Consider the following 17356-nt stretch of genomic DNA (forward strand, 5'->3'; position numbering starts at 1 on the left):
TCATACCATTATGTGTGTATTGCAGGGATATATTTACAGGGATCTAGGGTGTTTGAATCCCCTCTCAAGAGTTAACAGGAACAAAAATTATTAAACAAAATACTTGTATGCCATTAGTTGTATAATATCAATTGTATTTCTTTTTATTATCAATTATAATATATAATATCAATTTTATTTCTTCCAAACTTACAAGAAGTTGGGATTTGATTGGGCTAAATCAGTTTTGCATTAGCAGTGGGTATGAATGTTAATGCTTGACCAGTTTCATCAGCTGAAAATAACTATCTTTTAGTTATCTTATAAATATTGAATTTCTCTACTTTTACATTATTTTTCTCTGTAGAACAGCTTTTATTATATAAATTGACATGGTCTCAACTAGAAACAAGCTAGATAATGAATATATGCCATCATCTCTCTATATTTACATCACATTTATACTTTTCATGTAACAATAATAAAATATTATGAATAATAATATGTCAATTATTATTATTATTATTATTATTAATGAAATTTATTATTATGCATGAGAGACTTAGTTAGATGCAAAAAAAAAAACCTCCTGAAATAATTTCCAGATACATGACTGGTGTATAGGTATTGGAAAATATCAGTACAGATTTAGTAACCAATATGAGTCAATACTTTTCTGAGGTACGAGTTCCTATAAATGCCAAGAGCTCAACTATTTTGGTATTTATGTTGAATTTTTATGACTCTTGTGCTTGGTAGAAGTTGTTTTCATGACAACCAAAGAGCAATTTAGATATTATAATACCTCATAGATAAAACTATGAAGAGACAGATTAATCAGTGCTCTATTAGTCAGAAAATACATTTATCAGCAACATTGTGGAAATAATTTCACCCATTCATCATTTCTATAAATAGCGTGTACTCAGAAAGTTATTTTTCCCAAGATAAAGCCAATTGCAATCATCTGATTACATACATTAATTAAAGAGGTGAATGAAGTACTCAGGTTCTTGATAGTGTATTTGCAATGATATATCAGTTTCATTTGTTTGTGTGCGTGTGAACACTTACTGCATGCTTGAATTATATTTCTGATACAAATTATTTATTTTTATAGCATCATATTCCAACTGTATCAGTCATCACCAAGCGATTAAACTAAGATGTATTGCCACATGATTTAAGTTTGGTTAACAGGCTAAAGGGCTCCTACATAGTCAAATGGTTAGTGTTTTCGCCTTTGGTGTAAGCGTTTCCTAGCCTCATGAGGACAATTGGTGAGCCACTTGAAAAGAAGAAGTAGTGAGCAGTGGCAACCTTTTACCTTTACAGGTAAAGGTTGCACATGTCCTGCAGCATGGCTGTGAGGTATAAGGCATCATGGTTTGAGCTCCAGCTCCAGGATGCCTGCAGCTTTGAGTCTCCTGATATTTTGAGCTCTGTAGAGAACCAGTGGCCACCCACATCGAGAGTAAATTGGGGAGCTACGAATGACTAGGGTAACTTGGTCATGGAATCCTACAACGATGACTGGGGGTTCGTCAGCATGACGACAGTCGGTAGGAAGGCCCTGGCCCTCAAGAACTGTTGTGCCATGGGTTAAATTAAAAATTAAAGGTTGCACATTGCAATATGTGGCGGTGGAGATATGGTCTAACACATTGTAATCTATGCCATTTTTGATGTGATCAGCACCATGCTCTGGCCACCTTCACCTCTCAGGGTTGCCCCCACGTATATATTTATTAGAGGTTGGGTACCCCAGAGCTGCTCCATTCAGGGACAATGCTAAAAAAAAATTCCCCACCTGAAATCACCAATGCTGGGAATCAAACCAAGGTCTCCAACATGGCAGCCGGATGCCCTATCGATCGGAACACCACCGCTTTTAGCAAGTAAAGGTACATATCTCCTTTGTACACTGCATCATGTTGTAAAGTTACATAGGGGAATGCCCTGCACATTCTCAATCTTGGCCACCATGGAGATGGAATCAGCACCATGCTCCCTTTGCCTTTAGCATACTCTCTCCCCTCTCCCCCTCTATGAGAGACCAGGTAAGCTTCAAACTTTTGTATCTTATGTGGCAATAAGATGTCGTATGGACTGGACTGTTTCATTCACAGGTAATATTATTTTATAGAAATAAGTCCAAATATATCATTCATAGATAACATCTAGAATTCATTCAACAAAATAACATTAATTTGTGTGAATGTTAACATGCTGGAAGGTTGGCAGATTTTACTAAAACGAATTTACATGTAAAGAATATACCAAATCTGTTGTGAAAATTGATGAAACATATGAAGAAAATGTGTGAAAAATGGTCAAGTTTTGACAGCTATAATAAATTGTATCTGAATTTTTCGATAGAGTACAAGGAAAAATAGGAAATCTAAATCTATATGTTACTTGTGGGTGAACTTTTAATTTGTTAACAATATTGTTTAGTTCAATTTCCACATTATGGCTGTGCCATACAGCTGAAATGTTTCTTTTCCCTAAGAAATAATACATGCCAGAAATATACAAAAAATACAGTAAGCATTTATATTTATGTATTTGTTTGAGTTTGTTTTTAAGTTAACTTTATGCAAAGAAAGGCTAACGGGAGTGGACCAACAGTTTAAAGTGGGATCTGAAACACTATGTGCTTCCACCAGTTATTGAACCTGGAACCCCTTGATTACATTGATTTACTTTATTTTACTTCGCTTTTTGTGCTACTTTTGACTAATTTGCGAAGATGGGGATGAGTGATGAAATTGATGAATGGACACTCACAAACATATGTGGCCAGGCCGGGATTCATACCTGGGATCCCTGGCGTCATATCACAATGTGCTAACGACTCTGCGACAGGGGGCCGGCCCCTTCATTACAAAGTTTCGATGTTATCACTATGCCACTATCAGCCCATATAGGCATATTGGTGTATCAGTGAAATAACTCATACTTTTACCAATAGGATATTCAATAAATAGCCAATAAAACCAAGGTGAAAACAATTAAAATGCAGGGAAATGTAAAATATGAAAAAAATTTATAATACTGGGACCATAAAATGTAATGTATTATGTGAGAAAACGTAAAATCAAGGTTCCAACTATACAAATTTTTACCTTTGTATGGATAAAAGTAATAACAAAAACCACATACGTTTGCACTAAGAGCAAATTGATGGTAACTTTATTGATAAAGTGAGTCATCAATATGCCTTTGTCAGTACTGGTATCAGCCACTAGTGTAATGTGATTAATAAGTCTCATCTCTAACCCCCTCCCCACACACAAAAAACAGATGAGAACAGAAAAATTCAACTATTGAAATTGATTACAATACAATTTCTTACTTTCAAAATTGTCATTCTATAAAACATATTGATGTAGTTTTGGCAAGTTTTACAAATGTGTTTTTGAAGTTTTGTTTTCTTGTAGTTGTTTTCAAATCTCACAACTTCATGCCATCTAAAAAAATATGTGAAATATGTTTCTGTACTATTGTAAAAGAGGTAAGGATATTTATAAAACAAAAGCATTTTTTTTATTTCAACTAGTTTAAAATTGCATTTTGTATCTATTAAATAATCATGTCATCGGAATTAGTTAAAAAATTATATCACGAAATCAGAATTGGTTACATATTGCTACTGGTTCAAAAAATTGTCATGTAACAGAAATTGGTTAAGTACTGGTATTGGAATTAGTTCAAAAAATTGTCAGTGAGTACACAGAAATCATCAAATTTCATGCTTCCTCAGATCATATATAATCATAACCCTAGATAGACTTAAAAGGCCCTGTTTCAATTTTCAGGTTACAGCATCAGTATTGCCACGTAATTGATACAGGTTCAAAGTAGTACCAGTTCGGTTCTACCAGATTAAAAAAGGAATATGCAAATTACAATATGCATTTGCAAGACTGTTATTGTCTCAATCGTTTATAAACAGAAATCAGTAACTGTTTCTTTCACACTAACAAACAAAGCTCTCATGCCTGGACCCACAGACAGGATAATCCTTTGTGGGGTTGTGTTGTTCTTTGTTTGACCTTCTGTGTGCTGAGTGCCTCTTTACAGCCTCTGCTTTCAAATTAGGTAAGGAGATCATAGTCCTCAGATAGTTTAGTTTTAGTTCTTAAGTAATGAATGAATGAATTAGCTTTAAAAATTGAATAAGGAATTTTTAACAGACATGCTTAATTTTCTTGTTAGGGGCCTGTCCTGAAATTTTGTTTCAGTTAATTGACATATCCCCATATTGCATAATGGGCAAAAATAATCTATATGCTGATGTCACTATACAAGCCTTTCTTTGGAAGCATATATCACCACGAGCTTATTAATATCTGATGTAAACAGACCAAAATTTCAGGAAGAAAAATGGACTTAATTTTAGGTTCAATTTCAGTCAGTAAGTGAAATGACGTTTTGGTGTTTTATGGTGTTATTCACCATACTACTTTACAAATTTTACATATATAAGTTTTGATCCATGTATGCATATGTACACATTTATAGGAAATGTGTGGAATATTATAAAACTTAGTACTTTTTTAAAGATGTATTTTTATTTCATCGTAGAGATAATCAAAGTTCCAGAATCTTCATAACACACAGGATAAGTCAGACTCTGAAAGTTTGTTGCAGAAAATGAATTGCAAAATAACCTAAAATCAACATTATAATATCACATTTCATGTTTCTGTGAAAAATGAAATGTTCCTTTTAATAAGTGTTTTTTGTATGTTTTATAAATATCGAGTAAATTTGGTGTCACAAACTTTTTCATTGAGTCACTGCGGAAAGGTGCTACAAACTCAACTACAAATATTACTGAGCAAACATCAACTTCTTTGTTTATTCATGCTTTGCAAACAAATAAGTTGTAAACCAAATCAAAATCAGTGTCAAGCAGATAGCAATATCATCTACTGATGGTGTAATCAAGAATGCAAAAGCTTAGTAAAAAAAGTATTTTCAAACATGAAATCAACAGGGGAAGGTATTGAAAAAATAATTTATTCATAGATAGCTGAAAAGGAGAAACCTCCCAACCATGTCGAACAGCTCTACATGCGACGTGCCCCACCCATGACAGGAAGACAAGACTGATGATCGACGGAATCGACTACTTACGTCGATCCCTCTGAACTTATGCTGTTCATACTTCCATCCGTAGACTCTTTAGAAGCTTGCTTGACAAGACGGGAATGTGTGGCACTCGGAACGACCTCCTGACTTCGTTGGATGCTGCTAGTGATACGTTTTCTACCCTCTGTTCAGCAGAAAATAATAAAATGGGGGGATACAGCTCTACTCAACATAATATCAATGTCCCATCTTGCAACTACATTCTGCATAATCCTCAATACAAGAAATAACCACAAACCCTTTATGTATACAACTGCCCATGAACAACCAAGAAAACAAAGTAGTATATGTAGTTGGTAAACTAAACTCTAGCCAATCGGATTAATAATATTTAAGACATTCACAAAAGCCAAACCGCATACCATGGCTGCAAAGAACGTACCATACATGTTTCAATACCCCAGAGCCAAAGCCATTCTACACGCCACTACAACAAAATATATAATCTACTGGTAAAGGGAAAAATAATTTAAAGGATAAGAAGGAAGAATTCTGTTACCAGGCTACCATGACGTCATGGATACCACATCCAGCATTGTACATAATGGCCCTGCAATGTACTTTTCCAGAGTGACGAGTGATCAAGGATGACACAATTTGTTTCTTTTTTTTTCTTTTTATTTTGTCTCAAACAGTACTGCATGCGATGTAGATTTTAGATAGAAAAATATATATATAAATTGCAATTCTGGTATAATATTTGCATGCCGCTGTTTTAGTCAAACTACTGCAGAAAAGGCAGATATTGTTTACAAATGTAACTACAAAATTGTGCCACCACGCTGTTTAAAAAACACTACATTATCAACTCCCTGTCACCACTATTTGCTCACGCTGTTCCTTTTTTTATCGAGACAGAGGGAACAGAGAGAGAAGATATGTGGATAAAGAGAGCGAGGAAACACCGGCCATCACTACAGCTTAAATGACTGGGATCTAGGGTCCGAACCTGTCACCATCTTGAGAACCCTCTCCATCACTTGATACACTTGAACCCTGTTTCACGATGTGTCGTACATCATCTGGAAACACCTCTTCACTCCTATGGACGGTAATGGAACTTTTGCCTTTGCGGTTAAAACCTAACCTACGTTTCCGACCTAGGCGTAGAAGGATACAGTTAGTGAGTGCCTGAATGTGATGTGGTATTAATGATAAAAAAAAAATAATTATGAAAACTACAATTACTGCCTCTAATCTAGTGTTATTTGGCCAATATACAGTGTGTCCGGAAGGTTCCTATCATCTTACATTGTCTATGTAAATGATGCTTGGAAGTGATGAAATGAAATTACTTCATGTGATAACGTGGCACATGTTTAAAATATACCAAGTATGATTTCCTTGGTAATGTTTCAAGGGAGAGTTGCACATATGCACGAGTGTGACCTTGAACACCCTTCATGGCTTGAATTAGTTTTCTTTCCATTGAGTAGATGCTGAGTCTTATTAGACCATTCCGGAAAGGGAAAGGTATCCTTCCTGAGTAATGGCATCCAAGATCCATACACTCACCTCTCTTCTTATAAGGTCACGTTGGCCATTTCAACGTGCACATTAACACTGAAGTGAAAGGCAATCATGGTCATACTTACATGTATTATTATGCACGACTCTTTCATTGAAACATTACCATTAAATCATGCTTGGACAGTTGTATCATGTGCTACATTGGCACTTGAAATAATATATTTTCCATTTTATTACTCTCAATACATCATCTGCAGAGATAATATAAGGGTATAGAGACTTCCTGGCTTCACTGTGTATGTATATATATATATATATATTTATATTGCTAGTTAAAAAAAATCAACAGACTGCCTGGTAATGCGGTTCTTTAATAAAACAACAAAACTTTACATGATACAGAAACACACAGCAGTCAATACAACTAGCAATAAATGTTAAAACTGAATGCTCTTATCTAAGTACCTAAAAAAGTTTGAAAAATTCTAATTTATTCATTTGTACCTTCCAATAGTTAACACATTAAAATACATACATTTATTATAGTAGTTAAGAAAAATAGATGCTTGCAAACACATACCGCACGTACAATCATGCTTAATATTTTAGATACATCTAACTGAATTTATCTACAACTGAAAAGATCATCAATGTTTACAAAATAAACTTCATAACGACCTACAGAGACATATAGAGAGAGGGAGAGAAAAAGAGAGAAAATATACTCATAAAATCAATAAAAGATGCTGAAACATGATATATATTTATATATAAATTATATGTATAAAATATACCAAGAATGAAATTAAGTCTTAATGAACAAATTAGAAATATAACACCATAGTATAGACAGATACATTTAAATGCATTCACAAATATTTGAATTATGATGCTTTGGTATAATTGGAAAGTAAGCTACAGTAAATAGAAGAGAGACAGTAGAATGTTCTACATGTCCTGTTTATGCTGTGTTTTTTTGGTTTTGAATCAAACTTACTTTGTCCCTTTCCCCTTAACTTCTTGACTGTATACAAAGAACATACAACAGGTGTTAGGTTAGGGGAATTCGAATGAAATTACAAGAACAAGTCATTTCCAATGTTGAAAAACATAATTTCTATAAAAATTAGATATATAAATATATTGCATAATCTGGTACAGGAATTATCTGCCATTATAAATGTTTTACTTTAACACAAAAATTGCATAAGTTTACCTTATTAAATGTGAAGGTGTTAATTAATTTGTACTGAATGTGACGATGAAGGATGTCTATATTTTGCACAATTAACATTAGCAAAAATTATGGAGGGGCAGTGAATAATTTTTAATTTTAAACTTTCCTAGGACTACATATTCTAACTGTTTAAATCTATTTTTTAACATTATGGAAGGCACATTAGTGTGTAAATGACTCCTTGGCATAAATTTGGAAATTAATTTTTAATTCCTTTATGGACCATGAATTCAAGTTACATCATTTGGGTTATAAGGTTGCAATTTATGTTTTTCTTTTATATATTCAGTTTTCGCTTGATGGACTGAAGTACAGAGTGATCCATTGAAGCATAGACCATCGCGTCAGTATTTGCCCTACTGGCAAGCGAGGCACTCCCAGCCATTTGTCAGCATCGTAGAGTGTCGATGAAGCAAGCACACAACAATTTCCATAATTATTTTAAAAAGTTATTTACTTACCAGATTTATTCAAGGAGGTGTCCAAACTAGTCACCTTCAATGCACACACATTTTTGATACATCTTTATTAAGAAACCCAGTAACATAAGCTGGCAAGGGGGGGGGGGGGTAAAACTGTTTTTTATGGAGGTCCTTAAAGTAGACACAAGACTGATGAAGTGATAAGGATCCTTGTTTGTATTGTGTGGCATGTTTATTAGTCTGGCGAGTGCAAAGTGCTTGTTACGTATTGTGTTTTTTTCTAGTGTATTAAACCAGAAAATGTGTTATGGCTCAGCAAATGTTTTCTACTGCACAACGTGTATTTATTTATGATTCATATGTGTTAACTCAATTGGCATGTGAAACTTCCATGTCGTAAATAAATCACTCTTTAAAGTAGTTACAGAAAATTGCATGGACAATCTACAGTGCCGACATACAGCCGTAAGCTTCTCACTTGCCGATAGCGGAAACACTGACATGGGGTCTACACTTCAATGGATAGCACTGTACAATTTTTTAACTCAAGGTACAAATATCGGCGGATATGTAGAAATTTCAGAGAAAAATGGAAGCTCGACTAGGACTCAAACTGGAGTCTCTGGCATACTTCTATCATTGCTCTATCAGCTGAGTCACCAAGCCACACCTGATTTCATCTAATTTTTCGCTTTTGCTGTTTTACCTGTGTAGCATTGTCTGTCAGTGCTACAGCAATGGGAGCAGTTACCTTTGAAACACTGATGACATTGACGGAGCCTAATTTCTCCCAGCATAGTTACCTTATGGTATGGCACACACAGGCCATATATATATATTATATTAGATGAAAAAAAAAAAAACTAATTTTTTTACCACAATGATTTAACTATCAATCAAATTTTACTGATGTATGATTCTTATTTGAGATTATAGTTTTCAATCAAGATTTTTAGAAATTGTCTGTGATGCAGTCTTGTGTTGTCCCAGGAATTTTTTAAAGGTGAGGAAGATGTGTCTGGGCAGTAGGTAGAATGCAGCCAGGGTAGGTATCACCCACATGAATCAGCAATTATTCAAGTTGAGAAAATGCACACACACTATTAGATTGTGACTACAGCCCTAGGATAAGACCTTAAGGGGGAGAACCATTTCCAATCTTCAAAATCACTGTGTTGTTGGATGAGGTTTCAATTCCCACTATACAGTTCAATGACACTATATAGTGTGATGCCCAACTCCCCTTCTCTGTTAGTGGAAGGCATAGTTATATACTTCATATATATTTGGTCCCATAAAACACATGCTCATATAGTGCATAGTGACTGTATGACTGTGTATAAGTATAAGTCCAATTATGGGGAGCCCCTCCCTAAAAGTTATTTTCTGTCTATGGCCATGTGTTTTCATAAGACAGTACTAATTACATTCACCTATGTTACTTTAAGGTGATGAATGAACCTAATAAGATTTTCATGAGACATTTGGCACTTTATGTAAAATTAGTAGGACATGGAAGTGTTGAGGGTAGTGGAGACTTTCAAATATCTAGGAAGCATAATAGAGATAAGTGGAAGAATAGATGAGGAGGTAAACAGAAGAGGACAAATGGGTGGTGGACTCTTATCAAAGTGTTTGAACATTGATATGGAACAGGGATGTACCTATAAAATGCAAGAACGTAATACACAACACATACTATGTGCTAATATTATGTATGGAGCAGAGACTTGGACAATGACAGAGAGAGACAAAAGAAAGATGCAGGCAGTAGAGATGAAATTTTTAAGGAGAATATTGGAGAAGACTAGAAGGGATTGAATAAGGAATGAGGAGATACGACAGACAGTGTGGGTGGTGAAGCTTCAGGACAGAATAGATGAGGCACGGATGAGATGTTTTGGACACATGAAGAGGATGGGTGCAGAAAGACTGCCAGTAAGAGCTTTCAATGCACAAGAAGTGGGAGTAAGGGCAAGGGAGAGACCAAGATGTGGTGGAAAGAGCAGATAGCAGATAGTGTTAGGAGAAGAGGACAAGAATAGAAAACCATGAAAAAGAGAGGAGTGGTGGAAGACCAGAAGAAATTAGAGAGGCTTGACTTCTATGCCAACCCAGCCAGAGGCAGAAAATGGCAAAGGATGATGATGACATTAGGGCAACATATTTATGGTGAATAAAAGATCAAGATTTCGGTACAAAAACTGGTCACATTTCAGGATCAAAAGTGGTATATAAAATGGTATTTCAGTGTTAAAATAGAGAATAAAATCCAAGATTAGATTTGAAAAAACTATACTTATTACACGAAAGAAACATTTCCTTTCTAATAGCACATTTATGTAGTGACCTAGTTATCAAGGTGTTAAGTTTATTCCTGTGTAAAAGCATTCCATATTTACTTCTCAAATTTTTACAGTTGAGTTAGTAAGTTTCCTGTGATTTTGCATACCTCACAGGATAATTCAGACTTCAGAAAGTGTTTTGTTTGTAAATAAAGTCTAAATTTCATGTTTAAGAGTTTATTTCACATTTTTCATTTTATATTGCATCATTTCGTGCCGAAACATGGTAGGAAAATGAACCTCACACCTTTCAAAATTATGAAAAATTAGCATTACAGCATGTTATTTCACATTTCATGTTTCCATCAAAAATGAGATATGCATGCCTCTAAACATTAGTTATCAACAATGATTCATTATCAGTATTGGTTAAGTTTCTGTATTGGTCCATCTCTATAATATTGTTTAGGAGTAGCTAAGAATATGAGCAAGTACACTCATAAAGCCAAGCAGTCATTTACATTAGGATAACATTATACAAAAAATTCAAATGCAAATACACTTTTGAAAACTATATGAAATATATGATTGGAAGTAAAGCTACTTATGAAAGTTATGGAGTCATACCTGTTGCTGAAAGCTGTGATGTGGAACTACTTTTCTTACCCATCCCATATGGACTAGCTTTAGTATTGCTTGCCATTTTGCCTCGAGTGTCCTCTGACATATGACGATTACTTACTGCAGTATCACTTAAACTGCCATCTGGAAATGAAAAACTTTGCATGTGAAAATGAATTACACGAAAAACTTGGTTATCTGAATCATGCTTATCCAAAAATCTGGTTTACCTAAGCCAATTTTAGTAAGTTTTAAAAAACACACAAAAACATTCTTCCTTTGCTATAATCAATATATTGCACTAAATTATAATATACTTATAGATATATCACATCAGTAAAATTATTGGTAATTTTGTTGATAAACCAATATTGTCAAATACTGATTAATCTGTCCCGTCTCTAAAATATAGTAAAAATTATCATTTTTAACTGGTGATACTAAACTATCTTATTGCAAATTTATTATTATAATTATATCTTGCCATGAATATCCACAAAATGTATAATTTTCTTTATTATATCAACAATTCTGTGAGGAAAAATTGATTTTGTAAATACATAATTTTCTCATATAAAATTATGAATATTATAAATCAGGACTACTAGATTGCTATGGTCCAGTTCCAATGGAAAATTTATATTTGAAAATTTATAAATGTTCTGCACTATTTTGAATTGTTACAATTTCCAAGTACCGGTTTTGATTTTGGAAAGAATATCGGCAGTGGTATCCTTATTGGTTCAAAGTGGTATTGGACCAGACCTAGTTTCCAAGTCATCAGCATGTAATAAGACATTAAAATTAGGAATATGGAGGGTTTGACACCTCTTTCATTACATTATTCACACACAGACCTACTTACCAGCCTTTTCGCTTACTGGAACTTCAGCATTTGATAAACTTCTCCCAAACTGACTTCTTTTGCTGGAACCAGAGGGCCCGTAAGATGGCCGCTGGCTAAATTCGCTACAGGAAGGTGAGAAACGAATACTTTTAGCATTACAACACACTAGCTTATCATCAATAATATTTGCTACCGGCTTGAGCAAGCTTACTGAATCACTAGCCTTACAGGTATCAAAGATACATGCATTGTCACTAGGATATAATGTGGATGGAGAAAGGGTATTAAGGCATTTATTATCACCTTCATCACAGTCGCTGTCAGATGCTTGAGCAATTTTCATTCTTTCAGAACACTCTGCACTGGTGCATGTTGCCTCATCATTAGGCTTTGTGAATTTGCAAGTCGGAAACATATTGTTATATTCAATTGTTTCAATAAACCATTCATTACTTTCAGGTTCATGTTCTTCGTCTTCTTTTTTAACAAGTTCTTCCCTAATCTCATAAATAATTTCTTTCAGGGAATTGATGCTGTTTTCAGAGCCATGTTTATGCAACGAGTGTTCACTTAAGCAAATGCTAGAGTTACTAACATCTGCTATCACAATACAAGTGCTTTCTGTATTTATATTTTCCATTGAAGTGTCATTTGATTCATTATGTACTATTTCTACTGGGCTACCTGTTTCAAAAGATTCCTGTACCCCTGCATTATCTACCACCTGCGCACTCAGTGCCTTACTGCCAATTGGGAATAATTCTTTGTAAGTAATTTTGACATGCGGATCAGCATAATAACTTTCAGAGCAATTAGCTAAAACATTTCTAGCTTCATTAACAAAAGCTATACAACTTTTACTCTGTTGGGTGTTAGGGATCAGGATAGTTTCGTTATCTTTCCTGAAAATAAATAGAAAGGAAAAATAAAACTGAAAAAAATATTCTAGTAACTCACAGCTAACATATCTGCTACATTTCTTTATTTAGTAACTTCCTGAACCTTCTGAAATAAATGCACAAAGGATGAAAAATAATATCGGCATTGAGCAGATCAGTCTTTTTAAAACTTGCAGAAAGTAATTGTTCTCTAATAGTGGAGTATTGGTACAGATACACTGTTTGTGGTAAATAAATAAATATAAATTTCAGTACAAAAATGAACTGAACTTCAATTTCAACATTGGCATAAAAAATTACATTTCAGTATTATTATGGTGAACTGAATTTTGAATTTTTACACTTGATACAAGTTACACATTTCCATCCAGATAGGCATCTAAACTATCTAAATTGAAAAATCTGTGCTCAAAGTTTTCGTTCACATATATATTTAGTGTGTGCCTGGGAGCTTTATCAGTCTGTTGCTAGTGTTTCATATGATATAATACTAGGTGGAATGACAAATTAAGTGGAGTTACCAAGTGCTTGCAAGATTAGTTTCTAAAATACATCACATCGTGATAAACTATCTTCATAAAAAATAAATTACTACATGCTATTCAAATGAATCAAGACATTTTAACACTTTTGAAAATAAATGAATAGAAACAGAATACAAAAAACATTTTTTCAAAAACTCCCATCTACCCAAGAAATATTTTTCATTTTCTGATCCCAATAAGTACAAAATTTTCCAAACTTTTCCCATCCACTATATTTACAAAATTTGCTAACTTTCACAACCATAAACTGATTTTTCTATTTTTTCAGGTTTTCCATGTTGGTGGGAACTATATAAAGTCAACAATTGAATGTATCTAATTTTACATACCTGGAAAAAGTTATCAACTCTGAACATAATGAACAAGTGTTCAATTAAAGGTAAAACTCACCATGCTCGAGCTAAACAAATTATAACAACTGTATGTGTGGACAACAGCTGTACAGACATCAAAAGCACCCTTGTTTAATGTTTCTTTAAGAGACTTCTAGTGGTTGAACATAACTTGTGCCTTATCTTGACTCTTTTAGGCTGTTTATCCTGCTTAAATGCATACAAGAATTTTCAATGCATGTTAACTATCGATTTTATCTCAGCATTGGCTTCTGGTACACTAATGATCAAATGGAACCTACTGCAGTTAAATTTTGAACCATTACCTTTTCCGGGGCAATTGATATCATGTACATTCGAGAGTTGTCTCAGTATTTTACCATCACACAGTCCACATACTCACCCACAACTCATCCCTCTGGATCCTCCAGGACGTTCAGATTGGGTAGACAAGGCACTAGTTACACTGACAACACTTTCAATATCACTGTCGCCTAAGTCGGGAACATCAGGAGAGACAGTGGGCCGCGAAGGTCGCATGTGCATCTTTTCCCCAGGATGCCTTGATGGTAAGTCATTATCACTAAGCCCACTGTGCATTCTGGAGTTCTGGCCTGTAACAAGAAGACATTTTCATATTATAAGCTGGTCATTTGAGTTGTTTTGGTTCAAAATTATATTGGCTTACTCCTAATACCAACTCACCAGAGAAATGAGACAAAACAAAAGTTCTTAGTCCTAGTAACAAACTCATTAAGTTAATAAAAGACAGTTTTTAGTCCGAGTAAGAAAAAAAACGATGTTGCCAAAAAGTTCTGGTAACGAGCTCATTAAGTGAAAAGGAGAAATTCACAAGAGAAAAGGTTTTTTGTCACAATAAATAACAAACTCCTTAAGTTGCAGAAGAAACTTCTTAGTCCTAATACAACTCATTAAGTTACGAAAAAAGTTCTTAGTATTAGTAAAACTCATTAAGTTACCAAAAAATGTTCTTATTTCTCATAACAAACTCATTAAGTTACCAAAGGAAGTTTTCAGTCATAGTAAAAGAAACTCAATATGTTACAAGTTCTTAGTTCTGGTAACAAGCTCCTTAAGTATTCTGGTGACAAGCTCATTAAGTAAAAAGGAAAAATTGATGAGAAAAGTTCTTAGTCCTAGTAACAAACTAATTAAGTTAAAAAAGAAAGAAATTAGTCTTAGTAAAAAAAACTCATGAAGGGACCAGTGAATGTGATAAAAGAAAAGTTCTTGGTCCTAGTAACAAACTTGTTAAGGTACAAAGAAGTTCTTAGTCCAACAAATTCATAAAGTTCAGACAGGTAGTTCTTAGTCCTAGTAAAAAAATCATTAAGTTACCAAAAGAGTTCTTAGGTCTGATAACGAACTGATTAAGAAACATGAGAAATTGACAATAGAAAAGTTCTCATTCCTAGTAATACACTCATTAGGTTACATCCAAAATTCTTGGTTCCACTAAAAAAAAACTCAATGAATAACAAAGAGGAACATACCTGGAAGTGGTCCCAAACTTCTGTACGTCTGCATCTGCTTCATTCGGATTTTCATCATTTTGGCTCTGTCCTCCAAATCCTATAAAGATTATATTTGCAGAATACAAACAGCACCTGATGTTGGCCAATCATAAAATGCATTCATCCACCACATGCAGAGAGCATAGTGTACTTTCTAAGAGATATTGCATCATATTGAAGAAATGAACAATGTACAAACATGGTAATGGGAAACTTTAAAATAGAGTAAGTGCGAGGGGTGTACTAGCAATATGATGTACTTTTCAATCAAGTACAAATATACACTTGAGTGTGCACTAAATTGTAACCCCATTGCTAATGAAGGCAGGTGAAGCACAATATTCTGGTATGGTCACAAAGGCATGTGTTTCCATATCACATGACTAGGGGCCACTCATTTTATCTTTCAGTGTCTTGTTGAATCAATACCACTCATAAATACAGAATAGACCAAAGAAAAAGTTAATATAATTACATATTGTAATAAGCATGGGCATCAGAAGGGAGGGGGGATTTAATTTGCTGGTAGTAAAAATAAATATTTATCTTTATGGTAGGCAATGACAGGAGCATGGTAAATAACTTCGAAAGCTAAGTGTAAGTTTAAAAAATCATGTCAGATCTTGATTTAAAAAAATGATCTTTTATGTGAGAGGTCACACAATGCAAACATTTCTTTTACAGTGGGATTCAAACCACCATGTGCCTCCACTGGGTGTTGAACTGGGACCCCTTGATTACAAAATGACGCTATGCATCAGTGAGGCCCATAATTAAATATGAGAAAAAGGTATTTGCCTTTAATTTTCTTTACACTTCACCTTCTTGCAATATAAAAGTGGACAATGGAAGCTAATTTTTCATGCATTATGCTTTATTTTTAGCATTACTATCCCAAATATATTTCAGGAGGCTTGAGCCACTCTCTTGGCAACTTCACACCCTAAATACATCACTCTCAGATTCAATGTCTTCTTCACCTATGGTTGATATTAAGCTACTTTCATGGCAAACGGTGAATTTAGCAAATACTATTAGGTAGGTGGTCGCAATTCAGTGAACACTCTGTGTAATTATTATTCACAGATAATGATACTGTACTGAATCAATATAAGATGATATACATCATAAAGATTCTTTCACCCAGTAGCATGTTCAAGAGAGGGTAGTTCATGGGAGTCACATATCCCCTTTTGGGCCAACTTTCCTAAAAACAAGAAGTCAAATATTGGAGAAAGTGACACAATATAGGACTGGCAACAACAAAAATAGAGAGGATGAGAGCATCATACTATTGTCAGTGAAACTTCTACGTTTTAGCATGATTCTTTCTTCCTTTTATATCCATCTTTGTTTTTAACTTTTTAAACATTTTGAATGTTTTAATTTCTGGGACACCCTGATGAACTGAAAATGGGTCCAAAACATTGGATTGAAGCAGAAGTATCCATTTGTAAGCACAAAAACTTCTTTTAAACATTTAAAAAAATCAAATTATTGCAGTGCTTACGCAAACATTCAAGAAAGTGTTGAAATTATTGTTATTGCTATTCTGCCTCTTTATACTTTGAAATGCAATATTGAGAACTTACCTGAGTAACTTTATTCCTGGAAAACTGCTGCAGACTTGCAGGAATTTGGGGCAGCTGACGCTTTTTTGGTGATCCCGTTGGAGTAGCTGTTGCAGACCGAGATGGTAAACGAGCATACGATTGGGATGGAATAGGGCTGTGTGGCCTGTTGAGATACAAAGATAACGGTGATTAATAGTTATTTGAAAGCTTAATCAGCAACTTCAAAACTATTATGAACTGTAATTCCCTATAAAAAAAAGTCCTATACATTTTAAGCAGAAAATAATATGTTCTTATATTACATATTATTATAACCTTATATGCAATGTCTTGTGCTCATCATGTAATAAATTGGGTGAGTGGGAACAGTAATACAAAAACACTTATATCATTAATATAACCTGCATTAATTGGTCAAGGTACAACAAGTAGACCAACTTTGTATAACAA

At 34.2% G+C, this 17356-nt stretch overlaps 1 protein-coding gene across 6 annotated transcripts in view; it reads right to left on the minus strand.

Moving 5' to 3' along the window:
* The window catches only part of Rim (Rab3 interacting molecule), a 500966-nt gene that overhangs the window by 25096 nt on the left and 458514 nt on the right, over positions 1-17356 (minus strand). For 5 of the 6 annotated variants that reach the window (XM_083129798.1, XM_083129801.1, XM_083129799.1 and 2 more), the window contains 6 exons: positions 16925-17069; positions 15312-15390; positions 14201-14411; positions 12040-12143; positions 11181-11318; positions 6089-6239 (listed from right to left, as the gene is read on the minus strand). In XM_083129798.1, coding sequence (XP_082985924.1) covers positions 6089-6239; positions 11181-11318; positions 12040-12143; positions 14201-14411; positions 15312-15390; positions 16925-17069 — 828 coding nt within the window. Of the gene's footprint in view, positions 1-5124; positions 5264-6088; positions 6240-11180; positions 11319-12039; positions 12144-14200; positions 14412-15311; positions 15391-16924; positions 17070-17356 lie in introns of all 6 variants that reach the window. The other variant, XM_083129797.1, reaches the window with a different exon arrangement.

Source organism: Lepisma saccharinum, chromosome 10 (assembly GCF_977018435.1).
Source record: "Lepisma saccharinum chromosome 10, izLepSacc3.1, whole genome shotgun sequence".
Classification (NCBI taxonomy): domain Eukaryota; kingdom Metazoa; phylum Arthropoda; class Insecta; order Zygentoma; family Lepismatidae; genus Lepisma; species Lepisma saccharinum.